At 34.8% G+C, this 24515-nt stretch overlaps 3 protein-coding genes across 9 annotated transcripts; 2 read left to right on the top strand and 1 right to left on the bottom strand.

The window, feature by feature from the left end:
* Positions 1-87: 87 nt before the first annotated feature.
* On the top strand, positions 88-3228 carry LOC107839400 (uncharacterized protein At2g34160). Its single transcript, XM_016682870.2, has 5 exons — positions 88-974; positions 1291-1339; positions 1481-1543; positions 2375-2439; positions 2754-3228. The coding sequence occupies exons 1-5, from the start codon at positions 801-803 to the stop codon at positions 2901-2903; spliced, it is 501 nt and encodes a 166-aa protein (XP_016538356.2). The 5' UTR covers positions 88-800; the 3' UTR covers positions 2904-3228.
* A 736-nt stretch (positions 3229-3964) lies between these two features.
* Positions 3965-9991, bottom strand: LOC107839399 (myosin-binding protein 1). 4 transcript variants are annotated; one of them, XM_016682867.2, is made up of 4 exons: positions 9823-9991; positions 7755-8859; positions 5772-7287; positions 3965-4281 (listed from the first exon to the last, which is right to left on the bottom strand). In XM_016682867.2, exons 2-3 carry the CDS (start codon positions 8821-8823, stop codon positions 5774-5776), a joined length of 2583 nt encoding a protein of 860 aa, XP_016538353.2. In that variant the 5' UTR covers positions 8824-8859; positions 9823-9991; the 3' UTR covers positions 3965-4281; positions 5772-5773. The 4 variants fall into 4 exon arrangements, with proteins under 4 accessions (XP_016538353.2, XP_047250519.1, XP_016538355.2 ...); XM_047394563.1 differs by lacking the exon at positions 9823-9991 and adding an exon at positions 8937-9792; XM_016682869.2 differs by lacking the exon at positions 9823-9991 and adding an exon at positions 9650-9783.
* A 5859-nt stretch (positions 9992-15850) lies between these two features.
* On the top strand, positions 15851-19439 carry LOC107839398. Of its 4 annotated transcripts, none has more exons than XM_016682863.2 (3): positions 15851-16324; positions 16582-16681; positions 16836-19439. In XM_016682863.2, exon 3 carries the CDS (start codon positions 17000-17002, stop codon positions 19202-19204), a length of 2205 nt encoding a protein of 734 aa, XP_016538349.1. In that variant the 5' UTR covers positions 15851-16324; positions 16582-16681; positions 16836-16999; the 3' UTR covers positions 19205-19439. The 4 variants fall into 4 exon arrangements, with proteins under 4 accessions (XP_016538349.1, XP_016538350.1, XP_016538348.1 ...); XM_016682864.2 differs by having other exon boundaries at positions 15851-16505; XM_016682862.2 differs by lacking the exon at positions 16582-16681 and having other exon boundaries at positions 16833-19439.
* The last annotated feature ends 5076 nt before the right edge of the window (positions 19440-24515 follow it).

The following is a 24515-nucleotide window of genomic DNA, read 5'->3' as shown; positions in this document are numbered from 1 at the left end:
ATACCAAATACCAAGTTGTATTAATATCTTGTAACAAATCTAATCCCGAATACCGAAATGTTGAAATTTTACTCCCAAATACTATATCAAATATCGAATTACCGAATACCAATTTTCAAATTTTTCTATTCGGTTCGGTAATTCAGTTTTCGATATTTTATGCTCAGCCCTAGTCAAGCGTGATACCTATTTTCTCTATTTTAATTAGAAAAGTTATTTTCTAATTCCTGAAAAAAAAAAATTAAAATATTTCGACCGACCAAACGTATGAAAATTAGAAAATATTTTCATTCCCTACGAAACACACCCAAAAGCATGATGTTTTCCCCATATTAAACAGAACAATATATACACATGTATGAAGGATTTTTAATTAATCAAATGGACAGTCTATTCACCCATTTTCTTAAAAAAAAAAGTTAAGAACGTTATGAATGACAAATTATACGTATGATAAAGTTAAAATAGTGCCGAAGTAGAAGCAAAACCAGAGAAATCAATGAGTTAGTAGTAGTTACTAGTAAGATGCATAACCATTGTTGCAATGCCTTTTTTAAGAACCAACCAATACTACCAATGGATGTTTACTTGGTCAAATTATACGTACGTACAGTATGCAAATTCATTCCTATTGAATCGGGCCTCTCTATTTCTAATCTTTGTATTTAACTGTCTCTTCTACTAATTTTCCAATCTAGATCAAAATTAATTAATATTTTTTTTTTAGAAAAAAAAAAGTGACAAATTTAATTTAAAAGGGATACAAAAACTAGAGAAAAAGTGCGTCATTAAGACAAATAATGCCCATTGAGACAATGGCACCAGTGGCAGCACCAACACCTACACCTGCCGCAGCAGCAGCACCACCAGCAGGAGCTGCACCAGCAACCAACAATGAGGCTCAGAAAAAAAGTAACAGAATTCAAGTGTCTAACACCAAGAAACCTCTCTTCTTCTATGTCAATCTTGCTAAGGTACGCCACGACTCAGAGGTGGATTCAGTATTTGAATTTGACGCGCTTAGAAATGAGTATTTGTTCTATTCATGTATATAATTGCAATGCTCTTTTTAACAAATAGCGAGTTAATCAATTGAACTCGTTGGAATAACATTGGATTCTACTATAGGTGGATGAACAATGTATGAGGTTCGACAGAACTCAATAGCTTTGACGACCTCAATATAACATTTGTGTTAGAGAGTCTTTCTAGTGTATGAGTTTCTTCAAAAAACATAAAGATATGAAGCTAGAGATTGTATAACAAACTTTTTTTTACCAACATTTGCAGAGGTACATGCAGCAGCATAATGAGGTTGAACTTTCTGCTTTGGGCATGGGTAACAATCTTCAATCTCTGTTTTGATTTATTTTGACTTTTTACTTTTTGGTTTCAAACTTGATATATGTATCGATCATATATCAAATGTATGAATAAAAAAAATCTTCATGCTAATTTATTTATATTAAATTATGAACAGCGATCACTACGGTTGTCACAGTTGCTGAGATTTTGAAGAATGGTGGATTTGCCACAGAGAAGAGTAAGTAACTGTGATCCCTATATTTTTTTTTATAAAAGAAAAAAACGGGGGGTAAGGAAAGGGAAATAGAGGAGGGGATTATAATGTGGTTAATTGAACTCTCACCAACAAAGTGAAAGTTTGGATAACCAACCATTTGAGCTACTAAAATTCCCCGGCATGATCCATACTGGTATCTGATGCTTGATAGAAAAAAAAAAAAGGGTCTTTGTAATATAGTATAGATCATATTGTGCTCATATAAATACATCCTTGTCATCCAATGAAAGATGAAAAGAGAACGGAAATTCCCTTCTTCTTTGATTAGATTATGGTATGGATGCGAGTAAAAAGTAGTAACCAGAAAAAACTTATCAACACATCTGTTTTGATATAGTTATTAGCCAGTCCAAAGACACTCTTAAATCTTAAATGATGTGATATTGTCCGTTTTGGGCTAGGCCCGCATAGTTTTCTCTAGAAGGTCTCACACCATTAAGAGATCTTACACCTTATCTTAGCTTCCCAATCCCATCAGCTACCAATGTGAGACTTCGGTTCACACCCAACAACATTACATAGTTTTCATCAACGATATAAACAAGGTAATCACAAGTGGGTATGGGGAGGCTGGTGTGTACACAATCTTAGTACCACCTTGTGAAGGTAGAGAGTTGTTTTCGATAGACCCTCGGCTTAAGTAAAACATATCAAAATCAGTAGGAAAAGGAAATACAGTAGTAAAGAAAGCATATAGAAAATAATGGAGAAAAGAACAGTAGGTAGCAACAACAAATAATACAATGATCGAAGAAAAGAAAACTAAGATAGTTCTCATTAATTTTGATGCAGAGGTTTTAACATCCACAGTTGGAATGAAAGATGAGGCTAAAGGCCGCATGGTTCAGAAAGCAAGAGTAAGCAATTTTTCTATAGCTTTCAATGCATCTCACGAAAGAAAATCATCTTTTAACATTTTCTTTTCCTTCATTATTTTTATGATCAATGTTGCTCGAATCCTTCAAAATGTGGTTGCACCTGTATCGGATCCTCCAAAAAAATATATATAACGTTTGAAGAATTGGATATGAAAGCAGCAACATTTTGGAGGATACGAGCAACATAGGTTATGATAGATGCAACATGGTTCGGCCCTTTCCCTATGCACATATTGGGAAGCTTATTGCACCGAGCTGGCCTTGATGATGACGAGAAATTTGTGAATTTTCAGATTGAGATTGTGTTGACGAAGAGCGAGAAGTTCGACAAGCTGATGACACCAAACAATAATAATAATAGTGAACGTGCAGCAGCACAAGATGGTGCAGCAACAAACAAGAATACTAATACTAATGACACTAAGGAGCAAACCAAGAAGTAGAGAAACTACTCCTTTGTTGTGTCAAATCTCATTCTTACTGTATCTCAGTCTAGATATGAGGATGCTACATATCATACTATCCTGCTATTATTTCTTTAAAATATTTGTTATTATTATTTATTACTATTATGTTAAAAGTTAGAGAGGCTAAACACAGAGTGACAGCATAAGCAACCCTCAACAAAGAATGCTGTTTGTGAGTTGAAGCTTTTAGGAATTTTGCCTCTATATGACTTATGGAGTTCGTCACATTTTGCAGTTCCCTTTTTCAAACTTGTATCTCCCAAAGATATAGCACATATATAATATGATTGCTGTTTTGTTTTGTGTGTTTGTTTCTGTCTATACACATTGCTTTCTCCATTCTTTAGTTCTACTATTTTCAGCTACGTCAGACTCTCCAAAAAATTCTTCGGCACCCATGTCGAGCCCTCCAAAAAGGCACTACTCTGGGAGGATCAAGACAGGAACAGGGGCGGACCCATGTGTAACCACTAAACTCGACGTAGATTAGGTATAATTATATAAGAAACACAGAATAAATGATATAATTTATTAAAAAGCACCCAGAGATCAAAACATATGGTTGGGTGCAGTGGCTTGAGGATATGACTTCCATGTCCAGTATTCTAGGTTCGAATCCCTAAGAATCCGAGCAACACAGGTTTTCTGGAGTATGAGATTCTATTCTTTCCATAGTTTTACACAAGGAAACCATCTTGAATTCCTGGGTCCGCCACTGGATAGGAACCCTTCAACATTTTCAAAGAGTCCGAGCAACACAGGTTTTCTGGAGTAGGAGATTCTATTCTTTCCATAATTTTACAAAAGGAAACCCATCCTGACAGAAGAAAACTGGAAAACAAGAATATGAAACAAGAAAAGCTAACAGACTAGATAAAAACAGAACCAAACAAATAATATGCATTGTAGATACTTATCGAAGACTTGTATCAACTGATGATGCCGCATGCAAAACTGAAGTTTCTCTAGGGGGGACTGGAGCACGGTACCACGAGTGGAAAGATAATATTTCTAAAGAGATTCGATCCTTCGAACTCTTGCCACAAACAATTTCATTAATCCACTACATTAAAATCATGTTCCAAGCCACTCGGCATAACTTTACATCAAATATAAGGGCTTCTGAGTCTCAACTTTACAAGCAAACTTTACAAGCAATCTTCAGTCAAACCAATGAAGTAATGAATCAAAAAGGTAGAAAAAAGGAACGATGAAAAACCAAGAAATCACTAAAAAAACACATCACAGACAGCTAAATAGCTGCTTGTAACCTTCTATTAATGAGAGAAACCATGTTCATCACCCAAAAACTGTACACTTCATGCTATTGGAGAAAGAGCCAACCTTATATAATCTGCAGAAAATTCAAAATGAAGATGTCACATAAAAGTCTCTTGCATAACCTAAAGCAGGCAAAAAATATCAACAAACACATAAAGCATAAACACAGAAATGGTACACAAAATTAACAGACTAATCAACCGATGTCCAAAGTGGATTTAGGAGTGAACTAGTTCAAACATATGATGGATGCTAAGATACAACTCGAACTTCTGTCTATGACTGCACTACCCAACTAAGAATTTACACCAATATCGACATAGAAAATCACAGGTTGAAGAGTGCAGTGGCATACAATTACCAAGACTCAAATATCAACATTTCTATGGAGCGAGATATCAGGAAAGGTAGCCTTACAAGACGAAAAGTACACAGAAAACTGATGAACAGCTATCTCCAAAAGTTAAAGCTAGTACCAGCAAAAAAGGACCAAGGAAACAGCATAAGATGACAAGTTAAATACTCAACATGTCAGGGATCTTGAACATGAATTAAGGCTGGCAGAAAATGAAAAACACCAGATTCTAATCACAAGGCCCATGGATGGAACATTAACAAAAAAATTTGTAGCTGCATCGCCAACAGAATTCAGATTATTTAGGAAACTGAGGCAACAAAAAATATGAACACAGAGCCAATAGCTCGGGAGGCAGGACTCATATATACAGCGAGAATGTTAAAGTAGAGCTGAATAAAAGTGTCCGAAAGTGAAACAAGTATGTTAGAGTGGGGAAGGCAAGACGGCACGGACCGAAAATCCATCGATTTTCAAATGCTGAAACAGCAGATTTCTCAGTTATGAAAAGAAGAACTATGATCTAGATTTCAAATTATATACGGATAAAGATTAAAGCATTTGAAAAATGTGATTCTTACGAAGATGCAGCAATAACAGCTTCAATATATTATACGTCAGAAAACAAGAACTTAATCTTATTTCATTGACATTTCTGCAACCAAGTAAGCCTAAAAACTACAATCTCGAATCCTTCGTTAGACAGCTAGCCCATTACATACCAACATATCAAAGCTAGGGGTGCGTCAAATCAGAAAATTGAACACCTAAAAGGCTAAAACCCCAAAGTTCTCCTGTAGTTGATGCCAGAAGTCTATCATTAATACGCCTTTCAATTGTTGTTTTTTCACCTACTGAAAGAACTCAATATCTACAGATAAGCATATGAAGTTTATATGTTCTACAACCCGACATGCCATGCAAAAGACGGTGCAATATACCCGACATTCCATGCAAAAGACGTTGCAATCGATTTTCACATCCAACAGATTAGATTTTTTAGAAGAAGAAAGAAAATGAAAGACATGCATAAAGGAAAATACGGTGTTCCCAATTGAAATTCAAGTCACATATTAACCTACATGAAAATATCGCACAGCTAATTACCGCCCATAGGAAAAAATCTTCCTCAGCCCAAAGTCATAATGAATTACAAATAGAAATTAGATAAATGTCCGGAGGAAAGATAACATTCATAAGGTGATCACCTCTAGTTATGTGAAACTTCACCACTTGACCTATCCAATACAAAATGCAACTGCCGCAAGTGAGCAGCTATCTCCTCAACGAATCGATGTCCCTCATCTCCATTCCTCAGTGAGTTGATGGAATGATCAAGAAAGCTATGTTCTATGCCAAGGGCTTTCAGTCTGCCACTCAAAACTGATAACTCATTTTTTAGAGTCTCTAACTCAGAATCTCCATTAGTGCACTGCCCAGATTTTCCGTCAACCCTTCCTTTCTGCATTGATTCAGGAAAATTGCAAGTAGAACCTTCTTTACCAGAGCGGATTGTGTCTTCCATTGGCTTTACGTGAACATTCTCCACTGTTTCACCATGATTTCTAGAAGACTCCCCGTGAAACAATTCTTTCGGATTACCCACTTCAACCCAATCTTCTGATGAATACTCGCAATTAACATTAACAAATTCTCGACTAGCAACTTGCTGGGAGAGCATATGGAGCCTTTCAACCAAAATGTTCAACCAAAACACAAGTTGCTCCCTTTCACTTTCACTTTCACAAATAAGCGAAGGGATCCTATTATCTATGTTATCCATTCCAGAGGATGACACCACCTCAACATTTCCATTTCTTCCAGTGGGTTTATCAGCATTAACATCACCAGGAGCGGTTGAACTGCCATCACAGCAGAAGGAATCGGCTTGCTTAGCTTTATTTGAACCATAACTTGCCTCAAGTGCATCCTCAAAGAGAGCCATGTTCCCCAGTTTCTTCTTGTAAAGTTCAAGTTCAGCATCTAAATCTTGGATCTCTTTCTCTTTCTGTACTAGAAGATCATTTGTATTCTGCAGTGCTTCATTGTCATATTCAGCCTGTTCTTCCATCATTCTTAGGCACTGCAAAGCTTCCATATGTAGTGCTGCCTTCTCCTCTTGTAATCGTGTAATCATTGCCATTGCCTGATTTGCAGCAACTGAGGATGCATTTCTCTCTTCCTCCAACTCTTTATAGAGAGCAGACATTAATTTTCTATCATACTCCACCTGCCGTTTTAGACGATCAGACAAACTCTCACCTTCAATTTCACTCACTAAGCTTCCTTCCAGAGATAAACCAGATTCATTTCTCTCAAGCGAGATCCTTTGATGAAGTATCTGCATACCGAGAGATATAGCAGCTTCAGTAGTTCTACTTTCCTCACCATTTAAGGACAACCTCGGGCTAATCTCACTCAATGTAGAATCCACACCACGAGCAGCAGACAGTTGTGAAAGCAGGACCTTTAGATCTTCACTCATTTTTGCAGATTCCTTGAATGACCTCTGCTCCAAAAACTTACCAGATAATTGCCTTCCTTTATTGCCAACAGCCAGCTTATAAGCATCGCCTAGGTTAAAAGAACCATCAGTTTGTGATCTAATCTCATCTGCCTCTGGTTTAGAATCCAATTCTGTTTCACTCTTTGGAATCCCTGCACTTCCTGAGCTGGCTACATGGCCACAATCTTCGACAGCTTGGTTAACAGCCTCACCTGCAGCTGTAGAAACCATAGCAACATTAATAACTACACGGTGAGGTGAAAGATACATTTAAAAAACAACCTTCAAATATACTTCAAAAAAAGGCTAGTTAACAGATCTTTTAATGTTACATGACTTCTGATACACTGAAAGAATTTGAATGATTCCAGTTATTTGAAATGAGTAAAAGAATTATTCTAACTGATAGAGCTGGCTGCTATAGTTTCATAGTTGGAAAACAATTAACAAAAGTAGTAGTTTGACGAAGAAAACCAGAAACTCGTCACAAGTAATCTATCTTTCTTTATCATCTTGCTATTAGGAAGTTCAAAGGAGAACAAGCAGCAATAAAGGACAGCAAAAATTCGACATATCACTCACTTTTAAGGCATTTTGACCCGGGGGAAACCAAAGAGACATGGAGCATTCTCACTTAAATGATTAACAAAACAGACAAATGGAACAATAAGGAAACAGAACTTACAGGTCTCTTTTGCTACATCAACAAGATTTTCTTTGACATTGGACAATAAGTTGACTTCACCATCGGCTGGGGCAGATGCATCAGTCTTATGTCCAGCTTGCTGCCGGTTAATTTCCTCTGATCCACGCCCAACAACTGCAGATGAGGTCGCAATAGACGAAAAAACTCTAGCCTCTACATCTAATTCAGGATCAGGAAGTGATGGCTCAGGCACTGAAGCCGAATGAATTAGTTTCTCGGCAGTTAAGTCATCAGTGACTGTACACATCTGAGGTTCCGGATGCAAGCATCTATCAGTTAGATCATCTATCGAACAGTCCCTTGCACGGATTAGAGGCCTAGCACTATCACTATCCGAGTGCACAGCTTCTGAGCCAGAATCAGCGCTGACCTTAAACTTTTTGTACTCCAAATGAGACAAAGGAACCAAGACTGAAGTAGAGGCCTCGTTTTCAATCTCCTTTGTGACCCCCCTCTCTAGTCCATTAGTCACAGGCAAAGAAGCATTAAGTTCGACAGCATCAACACACGAAGTTGTAACCTTGAGCAATTTTTGGGCATATCCTCTGGGAGCAAATTCCTCTTTACAACAATAACACTTTCTTAATCCTGAGGAATTCCTGGCTTTCTCCTCAAGTAAAGGAGCCTCATCAGCAAGGTGAGGCTCTGCCCCCAGTTTTCCAACAAGCAACCGGTAGGTTTCAGCATTAGACTTATTTACTGTGGCAAATGAGAAAAGACAACTCTCACACATCCCATGAACATCCACAAGATTATTGTGATTATGACAAAGAACTAACGAAGATATCTTCAACTTATGATTGGGGCAGATGAGCTCCCAGTAAAATCCAGGTCTTTCCTTGCCGAGAACATGATCCAGCCTCGAGCAAAGCAAACAAGGAATTTGCAATTCGCAATATTGGGCAAACTTTGTGACTAAGTAGGCGAAAGCACCATCCATAAACAGAAAAATCATGAGCATCCATTCTAGAAATGCTGAAGCTAAAGCTGATGTTATACTAACAGGACCTTTACTTTTTCCTTTACTAAAGGCCTCCTTTACATTCATTTTCAAGAGACTGTGCAATGAAATCTGTGATGAACCCTGCAATGGAACAGTAAATAGTTATATCAATAAAACATAGACTTCCTATGCATGCAATTCAATTCAACTACACACACCAAAAAACAAAGTTGTCGTTTTTAACAGGCCTTCAATTGCAGAACAATAGAACAGTTTTCATGTGTCACTCAAATTACGTTGAACCCAAACTCGAACGGCAAGGGGCTACTATTAGTATTCATACAACTCAAAGCTTCTGCTCTTACATACCATAAAGTAACTGGTAAAGCTGATGTCACGTGACTAAGAAGTAATGAGTTCAAGCTGCAGAAATGCAGGATAAGACTGCATACAATAGATTCCCGTTGTCTGGCCCTTCCTGAGACCCCAAGCATAGCATCACCACAGTACACCGGGCTGCCCTGGGCTGCCCTTTTTACAGCTCCTAGAGCTATGCAATTCAAAATCACTAAATATTACAGTAACTTTTACTCATTAACATGCTATAGACTTTCCAAAGGAAAAAGGAAAAGGATCGGGGAAGAACCAAACTAAAACAACTTCTAAAACAAAGGTACAATAAAGCTCCCGCTATGCACAGTTCATGGAAGGGCTGGACCACAAGAGCCTATCGAACGCAAAATAATCAAACTTAGAAGTCTAACACATCCCCTAAAAAGCAGCTCAATTGATCAAAGAATCGAAGTTAAAACCCCAGCTCTCAAACAAGATCCAGTACTCAGAAAACATAAACACAGAATCTGCCACAAACATAAGAAGCAACACAACAAACAGTCCAAGAAAATTCTATAGAAGAAATAAAAAAGAATACTTTTTTTCAAGAATTTGATCACCCACACAAAAAACAAGAAAAGACAAACAGCCTATGCACATGTATAACAGCAACTTCAAGGTAAAAAAGAAAAGAAAAAGGAAAGCAACAGATCACGATTAACCAATGAAACTGTGTTTAATTTTATGGTACAGAGAAACAGAAGAAAATACCTTTAAGAGGACCGTACTTTTTACTCTGAAAGAAAATTCCAAAAGTTACAACTAAAAAATGGTGAGATCAGAGACAAAATATTACTATATATATTTGAGGTACATGTAATGTGTACCTACTTTAATACTCCTATTTACTATTAACATAGAGTTTGAACGTTTCTGACACAAATGCACGTTGTTTTCAACACTGACATAAATGGAACTCAAATTTACATACACTTCCCACAAGTTTCCATTGTTTAATTTCAGTACCGTTTTCCGTATTTTTTCGTTTATTTTTATTTGTCACGTTTTGTTTTTGAGAGTTAAACTATGTAAATTTTCATCAATATTTTATACTTAATCATATTAATATAAGAAGGATTGCACTTTAGAGTATTTTTTCATATAATTTCTGAACATTTTGATTTTAAATATTAAATTAATGTAATTCAACATAACTTTAAAGATTAATCGAGTTGATTCTTGTAAAGTGAACTGTGCGAGTAAAAGTGAAAGGAGGGAGTAATATTTGGCTAGGTCACTCTCCTTTCTTGCTAATTACGCATTTACTTTAGTCAAATACGAAATTTTGAAAGTCCTCTCATTCTTTCTTGATAGATGAAATGAAAATATATACTAGTATATTTTTTTTTATCTATTTTTACTTGTGTACTATACTAAAAATAAATATTTATTTAGTTTAAAGTCTAAAAGATACTTTCTCCGTTTCAAACTATTCGTCCCAAATTGAGATGACACACTAATTAAGAAAAATAATTAATAACGTTACTAATTTATCATAATACCTTTATTGAATGATGCTTATATTTTAATTTTAAAAAAACAATTAATGCAAAAGGTAAAACATGAAAAGAAAAATTTGTTTCTTCTTAATTAACGAAAAAAGACAAATAAAATAAGAAATCAAATTATAAAATTTGGGACGAATAATTTAAGACGAAAGAAATAATTTATTATTTTATATATATATTTTTAATATTATTATTGAACATTATAATAATTAGAAGTAATACAATAAAATTATTATTTATTTTACTTCTTTATGTGTGAAATGAACTTGGTCAGTCATTGTCTTGGTGTCGTATCTTTTCTTTCTTGAATACTAAACACTGGCTAGTTATTATTGCATTGGTATTTTGAAGGTCATATCTTTTCTTTTTGGAGTTAATGAAAATAAGGGAGTAATATATTCCTTGGTATTTTAAAAGTCATCTTCCTTCTTTTCATTTTATTTGATTTTTATTAACTTTAATATATATTTCTTTTTTATTGACTTTAATATATATTTCTTTTAAAAAATAATTAAAAACGTATTTTACTAAATTAACCTCACTCAACTAACCATAGTAATGATATTTAGACAAATAACTAGTAAACTAGAGGTATATTTTGGAACACTACTTTATTTAGTTACTTAATACTAGGAATAATATGAAAAATAAGCAACAAAAAATTTTTAATTTACGAAAATAAATAAGTAGTTGAAACATCTATCTTTAATACAGAAGATATCAATAAAATAAAATGGAGAGATCATCTTCGTAAAAAAATCTCAATCTACTTATGAACTGATATCCAAAAGTACGTTCAAAATCTGAACTAAAAAAGTTTTTTTGTGAAACACTATTCATCTTAATACCATACTATACATAATAAATAGTACTAATAAATACTATGCTCATGATTAGGGGTATACATAGGTCCGATTGGTTCGATTTTTCATTAAAATATAACCAAATCAATAATGTCGATTTTCTAAATCTATAAACCAAATCAAACTAATATACAATCAATTTTTTAATTTCGATTTTAATTGATTTTTTTTCGGGGAGGGGGGGGTCAAGTTTTTTACTATTGTAATGTGATTGAAGAAAAAAAATTAAATGTTTTCTCTAAAAAAATTTTAAAAAAAATTGATCATAGAGTAGTTCCAATTAAAATTAAGTTGGCAAATCGCTAAGACGTCTAAACTACTGTCTCTCAAAGTAATATTATGTGGATACCCAGTGGTTCAATTTCTAAGTCACTAGTCACAGTAGTTTGTCTGGAAGTTCCTTCACATCAAATGCGAGCACACAAAAAAATGAAGAATTGAAGACAACTTATTAAAAACTTAACTCCATAAAATAATTAACTATAACATAATTTCATAAAAAAAAATTTTTTAAAAAAACTAAATCACAACTTGACGAATAAGGAGAATGAGAAAAGTAAGATGAGAAAATAATTAGAACTCTCTGAAAACTTGAAAAGTAAAATGTAAAGTGAAACAGTTGAAGAGTTTTAATTTTTCATATTAATATTGGGCTTTGTATTAATTTCTTACTAATTGATAAATATTATAATTTAAGGCTCAAGATATATATGTATTTTCTGAATATAAAAAAATAATAAAAGTAATTAGAAAGTAGATTATAAGTAATATTTTTTCACGTATATTTTTTTTTAATTATATATATATTATGTCGGTTTAGTTTGGGCTTTTTTTGCCAACACCAAACCAATCAAACAAAATCATAAGTCAGTGTTTTTCCTCAATTTGATTTGATTCGATTTATCGGTTCTATTTGACTTAACAGTTTGATTTGTACATCCCTACTTATGATACGCCTAGTGTCGTTAAATTTAATAAAATATAGTAACATGTTTTAGCAGTGCATCTCGGATTGAATATTGTTATCACTTAATCACTTAGTTTACCTTCGTATTTTTTTTTTTTTTAAAAAAAACTATAGTCATTATCCAATATAATTCTTAAAACGCCGAATTTATTATTATATATTCATATAGTACCATAATAGAATTATCATTTTCACTCCATGTCGAAATAAGATCATGTTCATTTCTCCCTTAAGAAAAGTCACATTTGATGGCCTTATTTTTTTCATAAATATGTTAAATTAATATTGAATAAATAAAAATGGAGGAGCGAAGCGGTTTAATTTGTCAATAAGGTTTTAATAAAAGAGTAGCTAGGAGTAGTAGTAGTGAAATAATTTTTGGGGCAAGAGTGCAAATATATGAAAAGAAGAGAGGTGTAATTACAATTTGGATAATAATAATAATAACTTAGAAAACGCCGACAGTGACAGAAAGTGGGCTTTTGAATTCCAAATTGTTACAATTGGTCGGCTACCGAAAGGTGGCCCATAGTCCACCATCACCAATAGGAATCGCGAAATTAATTATTTTAAAAAATAAAAATAATATTATAATTTTTAAATAATTAGTTTAAAATAATTTTTTTTTTTCATATATCTTATTTTGATCAAATATGAAATTATATAAAATTAATTTTAAAATTAGTTATTTCTTATTCTTGTATCGACGAGCTCATATATCTCTTATTTTACCCTGCAATAATAATGCTTTTACAACATGTATATGAAATCAAAGATTCTTCATTTGTTTGTTGGCATTTTTTCTCCACTTTTGTTTTATTGAAAAAGGAAAAAAAGAGGAAGAATTATTGGTTTTGGTTGCCAATTGCAATGTCATTCATCATATATTTGTACTTTATTAAGTGACTTAGTTACAACTTAAACAACTGTGTTTTGTAATGTACTCAATAGTCTCAACTCTCATACCTATTTATAGGGATTAATCAAAACAACAAATTAGATAATCATGCCTTTTTAGTGATATTAAGACATGATGTTACTATCTGAATATTAAATAATTGAAGTTGTTTATTTTTTCAACACGTGAATACATAAAATATAACTTTTATATTTGTAAATTAATAAATATAAATTTAAATAAAATATAAGTGTTGGTGATGTCCGATAGTAATGATTAACAATAATATTGATAAATTTTGGTGGATAACTATAATAGCTAATGATGGCTAATTGATTGACGATGTACGTATAGTGTTTGATGGTGATGATTGTTGGTAGTGATTGTTGATTGTTGTGACAATTGTTGATGATGATGATTGTAAATAGTGACTGTTGACTATTTGATGAGTGATGATGACGACTTTGGTTGTAATTGAGGATAATGAGATGGTTATACTTGACTCTAATACATTGTAGTAATATTTATTAATGTTATTCTTGTCATGGTGTAAAAAGATCAATAAAGCTATTAGGGACTCCTATAGAGTACTGTATGAACGAGGAGGAGAAAACACACCTTATCAATTACTATAATATTGGAATAGTAGTATTTGCAAAACGAATTTGGCTTGAAAATTAAAGTGAAAAAAAAAAACCTTACAAAAGTGAAAAAAATTAAAATGAATATATATAGGACGCGAAAGATCAATAAATTTTGACTTGGTTGATGGTTTAATGATAGAAGATTTGAGTATAGTCTACTATAAATATTATTTCAATCATTCAATTAAGATATTAAAAAGTTCTGATCTTTTTTAAAAATTAATTGTAATTTTAACAAAGAAAACAATTTTTCTTAGCCAATAATGAAATAAGACACTCTTAAAACATACGGTAAAATTGCAATCTATTGAACATATTAAGCATCTTTTTTTTTTTTTTTTTTTTTTTAATTTGTCTAACAATAAGTGTATTTTTCACCAACTATTTTAAAGACATTCGCCACTAGAATTGAAAAAAATGGGAAAAAGCACGACAGGAAAACTCAATTAGCAATTTTGATTCAATAAAACTCAAAGACGTAGAAGAAATATTTTTTTCTGTTTAAGTCTTCTAAATGTTTCTTATGTTTTACCCAAGAAGAATTCAAATAAAATAAAAAACACATTCATTGAATGATAATAAACTTATTTTTGCTCTAATTAAAAGATAAAAAGTATGTCGATGATGCATGCAAATGTTAGTATCATCAATATGATAATTATTCAGTATCTATATCTTAATACAAATAAAATATTCATATGTATATTTTAGATTGAAAAATCTAAGTATCCATATCTTAATACAAATTAAATATTCATATGTATATTTTAGATTGAAAAATCTAACTCTCAATTAACATTTTAATATTCAGATAAATATTCAAATTCAAGCTTCTTAATCTTAAAATAAAATTAATTAGACCTTTGAGTAGAAAAAGATAATAGAAATTTTTGCTAGGCTTTTTTTAAAGAAAATAAAAATAAAAATTAAAAACTAATGCAGGCAGAGTAGACCATTTTATTGAAACTTAAAATCGCTGCAAATAATTTTTTGCCCCACTTTGAAACAACTATTTAGTAAATTACTTTTCAAAGAAAATCTTTATCTTGCAATTTATCTATCTTTTATTTTATGGTCTGAGTAAAAGTTTCTTTTAAACAAATTGAAAATCTTCTAAAAAAACTAAACTCAAAAAAATTATAAATATTAGTTAATAATCTAAGTTTTTTAGTTGTAGTCAGATTTCTCAATAATGTCATCGACATGTCACTATCGATATAATTTTCTCTGAAAATGATTTTTCATGTTATATTTTACTTTTCTATAACAACATTTTACCCATAACAATAATGTTGGTTATTATAGTGCTACGTACATCCTTCGTAAAATTACCTCTTTATAACAGCGTACTCAAATATTATGTAAATATTTTGTACAAAAAATAAATCTAAATCTTTACGGTAATTATTATTGATGTATGCACATAATAAATTTCAAGTATGAATATTTAATTTAAAGCAAAAGATTATATTTGAATGTCAAATATCAGTATACATATACAACAATAACTCTCTATATTAGTCATGAAATTTTTTCGGATAAATATTATGACTGCATAAAGATTTGACTGTATTTCCAAAACTATATTAGTTAACTTATAAAAATAGAAACATAATCTAAATAGTGCGCTTAAAAAAAGACATTTTTATAATAAATTAGCCACACATATCTCATTTAACATTACAAAAAGAGGGAAAGAATATAAAAATATAAAAAGTTTTTTTTTTTTTTTTTTTTTAAAAAAAGAGCCAATGAATAATGCGGTTTTGAGGGGTGTAGGGACAAAAAGAAGAAAATAGGAAAAACAGAAAAAAGAAAAAGAGGGTAATATGGTAAGTACAAAATATGAAAATCTGAAAAGGATACCCCATTATGACCTAAATACCCATCGTTCTCCACATTAGCTCCAAGTCTGTAATTCCCAACACAACCCTAACCTCCCAATTCTCTTTTTGCCCTTCAATTTCTTCAACCTCCTTCCTTCCCTTCCTTGCCCTTCTCCATTTTTTCCATTTCCCCTTTCTCTCCTTCCCACAATTATTCTTCTCTCTCTCTCTTCCTCACTCAATAACCCCCCCCCCCCTTTTTTACCCGCCACATTCAAATTTTTCTCCTAGACCTTTCTTCTTTGGTTTCTATTTTTATGATTGATTTGATGTGAGATACGGGTGAAATCTGGGATGGGTTTCTCTGGGGTTTGTGTATTTTTGTTGTTTTGATTGGAAAAGCTGGAATCTTGGAGTTTTAGTTCACTTTGGGTTAACTTGGGTGTGTTCGATGAGTCTCGATCGTGATTTGACTTCTGGAGCTCTTTTTTCCTCTGTTAATTGATGGTGAGTTTGATGTTTCTATTGGGTTCCTGTCGCGATTTTGGTTTGTTTTGTTGCTTCTGCGGTTTTGATAAGTAGATTGATGGGACTATCTCCCTTGCTGTCCTTTTCTATACTGTTTTTACTTGTCTTGAGCGAGGGTCTATCTGAAACAGTCTCTCTACCTCACCTCTGAGGTGTAGAGGTAAGGTCTACCTGAACTGGGTATGTTGTTGTTGTTGTATTTATGGGACTATCCTTTACTGTTTTGTTTGATTTAGGGATTCATGTGCTTCATTCTATTGAGACTTGTTGGTTAGATTCATTCTTGTAGCTGCCATTCCATTATAGATTCATGCTTCATTATAGTGCTGGAAGCAGGTCAGACTGTATTCCATTAACATTTTGGCTTTGATTTATCTGTCTTTTTTTTTTTCTTGTTATGGTTTTGAATACTGATAACAGTGTAGATTATTGTGCTTACTTGTCCAGTTCATTATGCCAAATCACGAATTATGTGCACTTTTTGAAGCAGGCCATAGTGAAGTCACCTGGAGAAAAATAGTATCTTTGGTATTTGTGAGTTGCTAGCTGATTCATCAGGTGGGAGAAGAGTTTGATCTTTCCTTGGTACATTTGGAAAGTTTTTGGTAGAGCAGGTGACAGTATTGATTGAAATAACTACTTTTGCAAAGACAGATGGCGAACAATGAGTTGATCCATGGACAAAATAGCGACTTAGCTGATGGAGGTGAGAACCAGGAAATAGTGTTTGACCACACTCATGGTATGGGCATAAACCAGAACCATGAACTGGAATTAGAGCACAACCATAACCATGAGCATGAGATGGGTATAGGGCAGAGCCAAGATCATGACAGGAATCATGAGCATGAGTATGAACACGAGAATGGCTTACCTGTGGAGCAGAAGCCCGAGCATGAAAACCAGGAGTTGCCTAATGAAAACAATGAGTTAGATATTTCTGAACAAGATGAGTTGGCTATCGAGGAAAGCCAAGAACTTGATGATAACTTGGAATTAGCTGTGGTTGAGAGTCATGATATGGGTGTTCAACCTGCACATGAATTTGCAGTCCATGATGGTCAGATGGTTCTTGCTTCATCAGCTCATGTCCTTCAGGCTCGAACTCTTTCGACTACTACTGATTTTGAGTTACATGTGGGACAAGAATTCCCTGATGTCAAGAGCTGCCGAAGGGCTTTACGTGACACGGCCATTGCTCTTCACTTCGAGATTCAGACCATAAAATCTGATAAAACTCGTTTTACGGCTAGATGTGCCAGCGAGAGCTGTCCTTGGCGCATCCATGCGGCTAAACTTCCAGGTGTACCCACGTTCACAATCAGAACAATTCATGACAACCATACATGTGGAGGAATTGCGCATCTAGGCCATCAGCAAGCCTCAGTTCAGTGGGTGGCCAACTCTGTGGAGCAACGGCTACGGGAAAACCCAAATTGCAAGCCAAAAGAGATCCTTGAAGAAATTCACCGGGTTCATGGAATCACCCTGTCGTACAAGCAAGCTTGGCGTGGAAAGGAACGAATTATGGCGGCTATGCGTGGTTCCTTTGAAGAAGGTTATCGCCTTCTCCCTCAGTACTGTGAACAAGTTAAAAGGACCAATCCAGGGAGTATAGCATCAGTTTATGCAAGCCCTGCTGATAATTGCTTTCAGCGGCTTTTTATTTCATTTCAGGCGTCTATTTTTGGTTTTCTAAATGCTTGTCGCCCTCTTCTTGGGCTTGATCGGACATTCTTGAAAAGTAAATACCTCGGTACTTTACTTTTAGCTACTGGTTTTGATGGTGATGGCGGCCTTTTTCCTCTAGCATTTGGTGTTGTTGATGAGGAGAATGATGATAACTGGATGTGGTTTCTCTCTGAACTTCATGCCTTGCTAGAGGTCAATACAGAAAACATGCCAAGACTTACCATCTTGTCTGACAGGCAGAAGGGCATTGTAGATGGTGTTGAAGCAAATTTTCCCACTGCTTTCCATGGTTTTTGCATGCGTCATTTGAGTGAAAGCTTCCGTAAGGAGTTCAACAATACCATGCTTGTTAACCTGTTGTGGGAAGCCGCACATGCTCTTACAGTCATCGAGTTTGAGGCAAAAATTCTCGAGATTGAGGAAATATCACAAGATGCTGCATATTGGATTCGACGGATTCCTCCACGATTGTGGGCCACATCTTATTTTGAGGGAACAAGATTTGGGCATTTGACTGCTAACATAGTGGAACAATTGAATAATTGGATTCTAGAGGCCTCTGGACTTCCAATAATTCAGATGATGGAATGCATCAGGAGGCAGCTTATGACTTGGTTCAATGAACGTCGAGAGACCAGTATGCAGTGGACATCAATTCTGGTGCCTACAGCGGAGATGCGAGTCGCAGATGCTCTTGAGCGTGCCCGAACTTATCAGGTTCTTCGTGCTAATGAAGCTGAGTTTGAAGTGATATCTCACGAGGGTACCAGTATTGTTGATATTCGGAACCGTCGCTGTCTTTGTCAGGGATGGCAACTCTATGGTTTGCCATGTGCACATGCTGTGGCAGCACTACTTTCTTGCCGGCAAAATGTCCACCGATTTACTGAGAGTTGCTTTACTGTTGCAACGTACCGGAAGACATATTCCCAAACTATACATCCTATTCCAGATAAATCATTATGGAGGGAAATGATAGAGGGAGATCCAGATGCTGCCCAGGCTGTTGAGATTATTATAAACCCACCCAAGTCACTTCGGCCTCCTGGCAGGCCAAGGAAGAAGCGAGTTAGAGCAGAAGACCGTGGTAGGGTGAAGCGAGTTGTTCATTGTAGCCGCTGCAATCAGACTGGCCACTTCAGGACTACATGTGCAGCTCCAATTTGATTTGTCTCTGCAGACTATTCATTGGGTGCAAAAGAAGTCTGTGTGATATACCTTTTCATGTGCAGAGTCTTTCTTATATTCTGTTGAAGGATATATTTCTAGTTAGTTTCTCAGTCCATAGCGATAACTTGTCCTCTGCTAGTCTAGTAAGATTATGCCTTTTTTTTTGGATTTGTTCTAATGATACGTTGCAACAGATAGATTTGGTGGTTATAACCATATGATTTGATGAAAATTGGTTTCTTAGGTTGTGGATGCAACATGCAATTTACAGTCATTACACTCCCCGTCTCAATCGACCATTGACATGGTATTTTATAGCTAACAATATGCTGAGCGCAGGTGCAGCAGTCCCATATTTTAAAGATGCTGAGAGTATCAAATGAATTTTCCAGTTTTGTATCCTGTCTATAATCTGTGTATGGATAGACAAGTATTACTGTCGATGCTCTAATTACTTCTCGTATGGGACCTTGGCCCTTAGTATTGCTGTTTTCTTCTAGTTGATCGTCTATGTTCTTTGGCTTTGTTTATTTGATTATACTGTGGCTTCATTCAACTTCAAAACAATTTTGCTGCACGGTATTTGTAATTGTTGCCCCCTCTCAACAAAGTGGTTCACTGGACCAGGGTGCAAGTTACTAGTTTTATGTTGTAAATGAAGTGAAAAATACCATAGGAGATTAAGGTTCAAATCTCACCGGCGCTGAGACAAATAGAAAGGTGATATTTCTTTACATCTGCGTAAAATCTTGGTGGGTGAAGTCGCCAACATGTGTTCTGGTGGGATTAGCCATGTAACAGGTCACTGATGGGTGTTTATACTTTAACTAATCATGGTTGAGCCACTTATGTGATCTATCAGTTTTACTATCTAGTTTTCCATTATGTAGGTCTATCAATTTTACTATCTAGTTTTCCATTATGTAGATTTCATTTTAAACTATTAAGAAAACGTTATATGCGAAATGATATAAATAATGATATTTTATTTCAAATATTTGTAATTTCATAATTTTGGCACAAACTATGAGATAAACGAAATTAGTTAGTATCTCAAACTAAACATGAGATAAAATTCATTTCGTCTTATCCCATAGTAGTTGTGTTTGCGATGTGAGAAGAAACATGAAGCGACGTTAGCATGTAACAGAAAATCTAACCAAGGACACTTGTCGTTAATTTGAGAAAACTTAGGGATGCTATTTGCCAAAAGGCAAAACTAACAGGGATGATATTAGACATTAGTACCTAATTGGTACTCTTGTTTTTCTTTTTCCCCAATTTTGTATTGCGTCATTCGGATTTGGGATTACAGAGTTTTGGAAGAAGATCGAAGGATGATACACAGAAAATGGAGTTTGTTAACTGGCCCCGCTGCTATTCTCGGCGGAATCGTCGGTACTATTGTCGTCGCTAATTTCATCTTCCTCCAAAATGTAAGCTTTTTTTTTTTTTTTTTTGGTATCATTTTTTGGGATTTGTGCATAATATCTTTATCTCTATTGTTATTCACCTTAATGGAATGGTTGTTGAAGCTTTTTTGTTGGATGTTTTAGATCCGGATTAGAGTAGGGTTTCTTCATAATCCATGAAAATGAAGATCTCGTTATTGCAAATATCAATACAAGGGCAGAGGTGTATTGGGTTTTTGAGCAATTTTTACATTGATTCTCTAATCTCACAAATATTTTAATTGACCCGAGAAGGCGAGGACTCTAACTCCTCTCCCTTTGTCCAGATTGAAAAAGGGTAGGTTGTGTGATTGTGTATTATGAGGGATCCAAATGAAGCACCCATATACATGTCATTTATGTGTTCGACACTATGAATGGCTAGAAGAAACGAACAACGCCATATAACATATTGACCAAAGGGTGTCGGAATTTGACTTGAGTGGCCTGTCGGTATTTGTAGAAGAGGAAATTGATAAGGAGATTATTTTGGAAGCATCCTGGTAGAAACTAGAAAGTCTTTCAAAGAATGGTGCTGCGGAGGTAAATTGGGAGCCACTCTGTTCCTGATTTGCAGCTCATTCTTTGATCTGTAAAAGGGAATTTACTGGGTGATGGTTTTTTCATCTGGTTGATAACTTGTCTTGGGGGTGTATGAAACAGTGGTATCTGGGGAGGTGAATTGACTCAGAATTTATTACGATTCATACACTGGGGCTAAGGCTACAAAATGAGCTACTCAAGCTATGATTAACTCATTTTCGAATGATCCAGCTTCGGTCTACATTTGGTTCCAGTTAGATGAATGAGAGGGAGTGGGTAAATGAGAGAGTCGTTCATATTTTGACATCCCTGAATATTCAACTTTTACTTCTGCTTGCTTTGCACAAGTGGAAGAGAAGGCATATACTTCTTTCTATACATCCAACTTTTTTTTCTTGATAACCGTTGTTTCTGGGCCAGCTTGCACGCACCTCGACTAATTCCATGAGATACCTGCCACCTCCCACCCGCAACAAGTACCAGGTAACTCTATCCACCAAGGCTAGAACAGATAGGAAGAAATCACCAGGAAACACCCTTGGGTGCCTGTACATCCAACTTTAGAGGTATCCAAAAAGCTGCCCAACCCTCCAATTTTACTCCTTACTGAATAATGTTGCTAATTTATTTTCCTTCCTCTACCTGCTCCTTTCATTTCTACTAAATAATGTTACTGAATCCAGATTGAGTTTGAGCTGGTTCAAGTAGCTTTTGAGCTGAATTTCAGCTCATGTCCATGAAGATGAGCAGAATTGGGAGCTTAAGTCTAGGTCATATAAATATAATTAATACTCTTGTTATGCATGCTTGACGTGTGTCAAACTTTCTTTTTGGGAAGGAAAACCTAGGTGTCTTACTTGATAGGCCTTTGTATAATAAAGAAGATAAATGGAAATCTTATTGTTAAGACCTTGGAGAATAAAAGAGATGACCATATAGTTTTACTCTTAGCAAGCCGGGTCAATAAAATGTTTGAGTGATTCTGCAAGTGAGATATCAATAGTTGAGTAACTTTTGAGTTGTAAAGCGAGGAAAAATGTCTTTATGAGTGAATTACTAATAATTGAGTGACTTTTGGGTTATAGAACAACAAAAAGTGTTTTCTGAGTGAAATAACAATACTTGAGTGACTTTTGGGTTATAAAGCAAAAGACAAAATAACTTTCTAAGTGAAATACCAATAATTGAGTGACTTTTGAGTTATAAAGTTAAAAAAAAAAGTAACTTTCTAAGTGACCATCTGAAAAATTAATTCATGAAACAAATTTCTTAATTTTCAATTAGATGTCTCAATATGAAAATATAAAGGTAACTGTTTTGGTGAAAAATATATTCTATTGGTGAATCTACACCACATGAACTTGAATGGATCTCATAATAATTGGTAATTTTGAATATCGAATAATTAAAGTGTTTTTTCCAAATAGCCAAGCTAAGATACAGTTGGTAAGTGCCCTTTTTTTGGGTGGGGGGGGAGATTACCTAGCTGTCTTACTTGATAGGCCTTTGTATACGAAGATGATAAATGGAAATCTTATTGTTAAGACCTGGGAGAATAAAAGAGATGCCCAATCTTTGTTGCTAAACCAAGTAGCTTTTTGCTCATCTCTGTAACTAGAAGGCCATAGGATAAAGGGATGTCTTGAGGAGAAAAGCTAAAGTTTTAGTAGGATTGTGAGAAAGTTTCCATTTTTTTGCTTCATCTCCAGATGTGCATTTTCTCCTGTTCCCTTGTAAAATTTGGAATTCCCTTTTCCCTTCTCTCTATAATTCTCTTGCCACCTCCTCTCCTCCCTCCACACACGACCCCCAAACAACCCCAATTCATTTTCTTTGGCTGTTCAATCTTGAGCCATACCTGCCCCCACTGGATTCTTTCATGCTACCAATTTTTCATTGTTTCTGATACATTCTACTGTTCTTCTTCCCTTTTTTTTAACTACTGCATCTGTTTTGTTCGTTGATACTGTAATCAACAGCCAACATCGTCATAGCCCACATATAAGTGATGGTGAGTTCTCAGTTCTCCGCCTTCTTTCTACAAAATCTTGCAAATATTGTTAGTCTTCTGGTCTGTGAGACTGTCTAACAGTAACTGCTGTGTTGGAGATGTTATACAAGATGCACTCATGGGTTATATGTAGGGTTTCTCTGATTAATCCAGTGTTTTCTTTTATTCTGCTAAAATCATGATGGACTTGGTCAATACTGGAAAGAATGGAAATGTGAGTTGCAAGTACTTGGATACTGATCTCTTTCAAAGCTGCAGTCTGCAGTTGAAGGTATGTCTTATTTATATTGAAATTTCTGTGGTGTATGGAGACAGAGTGATGAAGTACGAAATTTGTTTCGGAGAGGGAGTAAAGGAACTTGTCATGGAGCTACTACAGATTTAGAAGATGATTGATGGACACACACACCCCCTCCTCCTCCAGGGGCAGGGAGAGTAGATGCTTAACGGAATGAAGCTGAAATGGCCTGGATTTTTTGTTGTCCTTTACGGAGCATTTCTGTAAAAGGGCCTATTCCGCAAGTTAAAATGATGTGGCAATTTTGCCCCATTGTTTCATTGTTAAGGACTCTATAAGCTAGTGGCAAGTTCCCACTCCGCTGAAATCTCAAGTGGCAGAAGATAGCATATATCACTGCTTTATGTGATAGAATTTTGTCACAGCAGTGTTACTGACTGAGATTATAAATGAGAAATATGCTGTGAGTTCATTTGCTGCAAAACTTGTGTTCTTACCCTTTTTTGGTTGCTAATTAGTTCCCAAGCAAGAACTTCGCATTTGTGGTTGTTGATTTCTCACATATTAAAGATGGATTTTAGAGTTCATGCCCTCTTCTTTAATATATTTTAATCAACTGTAACTTGCAGGATCCATTCCTTAAGCCAGAACGGAAGCTGGAGAAGGCACCTTCAACCAAGTAAAAATACTAGATGTGTTGAGTGAGATTCTCTGGTTTGAGGTTTTCCGCTTGTCTGGTCTGTCGTTACATTTGGGCCCAATAAAGTGAATATGTGAGCCATCAAAGCTTGAATGTAGGTTTTCATTTTGTTGTTTATCTGGATTTTCTCTTTCTGAACTCGTTCAAGTCTTTTCATAGAATATGAAACTATGCCCTCAAACAAAAGTTGGGTTTAAACTTGGTGTCTCATATTTTGTGATGCTTTATCCTGGCTATTAATAGAATAAGAATCCAGCTATTTTGTCATTACGTTTTTTTTTCTTCTGGGGTGATTCTTCTATGGATTGCTTTTTTGCTTTGTGTTTGTTTGCTTTCGATGGGAACGTGACTTGGATGAACAGTTA

Source organism: Capsicum annuum, chromosome 8, assembly GCF_002878395.1.
Source record: "Capsicum annuum cultivar UCD-10X-F1 chromosome 8, UCD10Xv1.1, whole genome shotgun sequence".
NCBI classification, from domain to species: domain Eukaryota; kingdom Viridiplantae; phylum Streptophyta; class Magnoliopsida; order Solanales; family Solanaceae; genus Capsicum; species Capsicum annuum.
Note: the sequence above shows the minus strand (reverse complement) of the source record. Positions and strands in the feature narration are given on the sequence as shown.

What these genes read in the sequence shown, in the direction of transcription:
- LOC107839400 (XM_016682870.2), top strand. Translation starts at nt 801, where the DNA reads ATGCCCATTGAGACAATGGCACCAGTGGCAGCACCAACACCTACACCT. An exon ending in TCTATGTCAATCTTGCTAAG is followed by an intron (nt 975 to 1,290) that starts GTACGCCACGAC and finishes CAACATTTGCAG; the next exon opens with AGGTACATGCAGCAGCATAA. An exon ending in ACTTTCTGCTTTGGGCATGG is followed by an intron (nt 1,340 to 1,480) that starts GTAACAATCTTC and finishes AATTATGAACAG; the next exon opens with CGATCACTACGGTTGTCACA.
- LOC107839399 (XM_016682866.2), bottom strand. An exon ending in TGATGTAGCAAAAGAGACCT is followed by an intron (nt 7,288 to 7,754) that starts GTAAGTTCTGTT and finishes TGGTTTCTACAG; the next exon opens with CTGCAGGTGAGGCTGTTAAC.
- LOC107839398 (XM_016682862.2), top strand. Translation starts at nt 17,000, where the DNA reads ATGGCGAACAATGAGTTGATCCATGGACAAAATAGCGACTTAGCTGAT.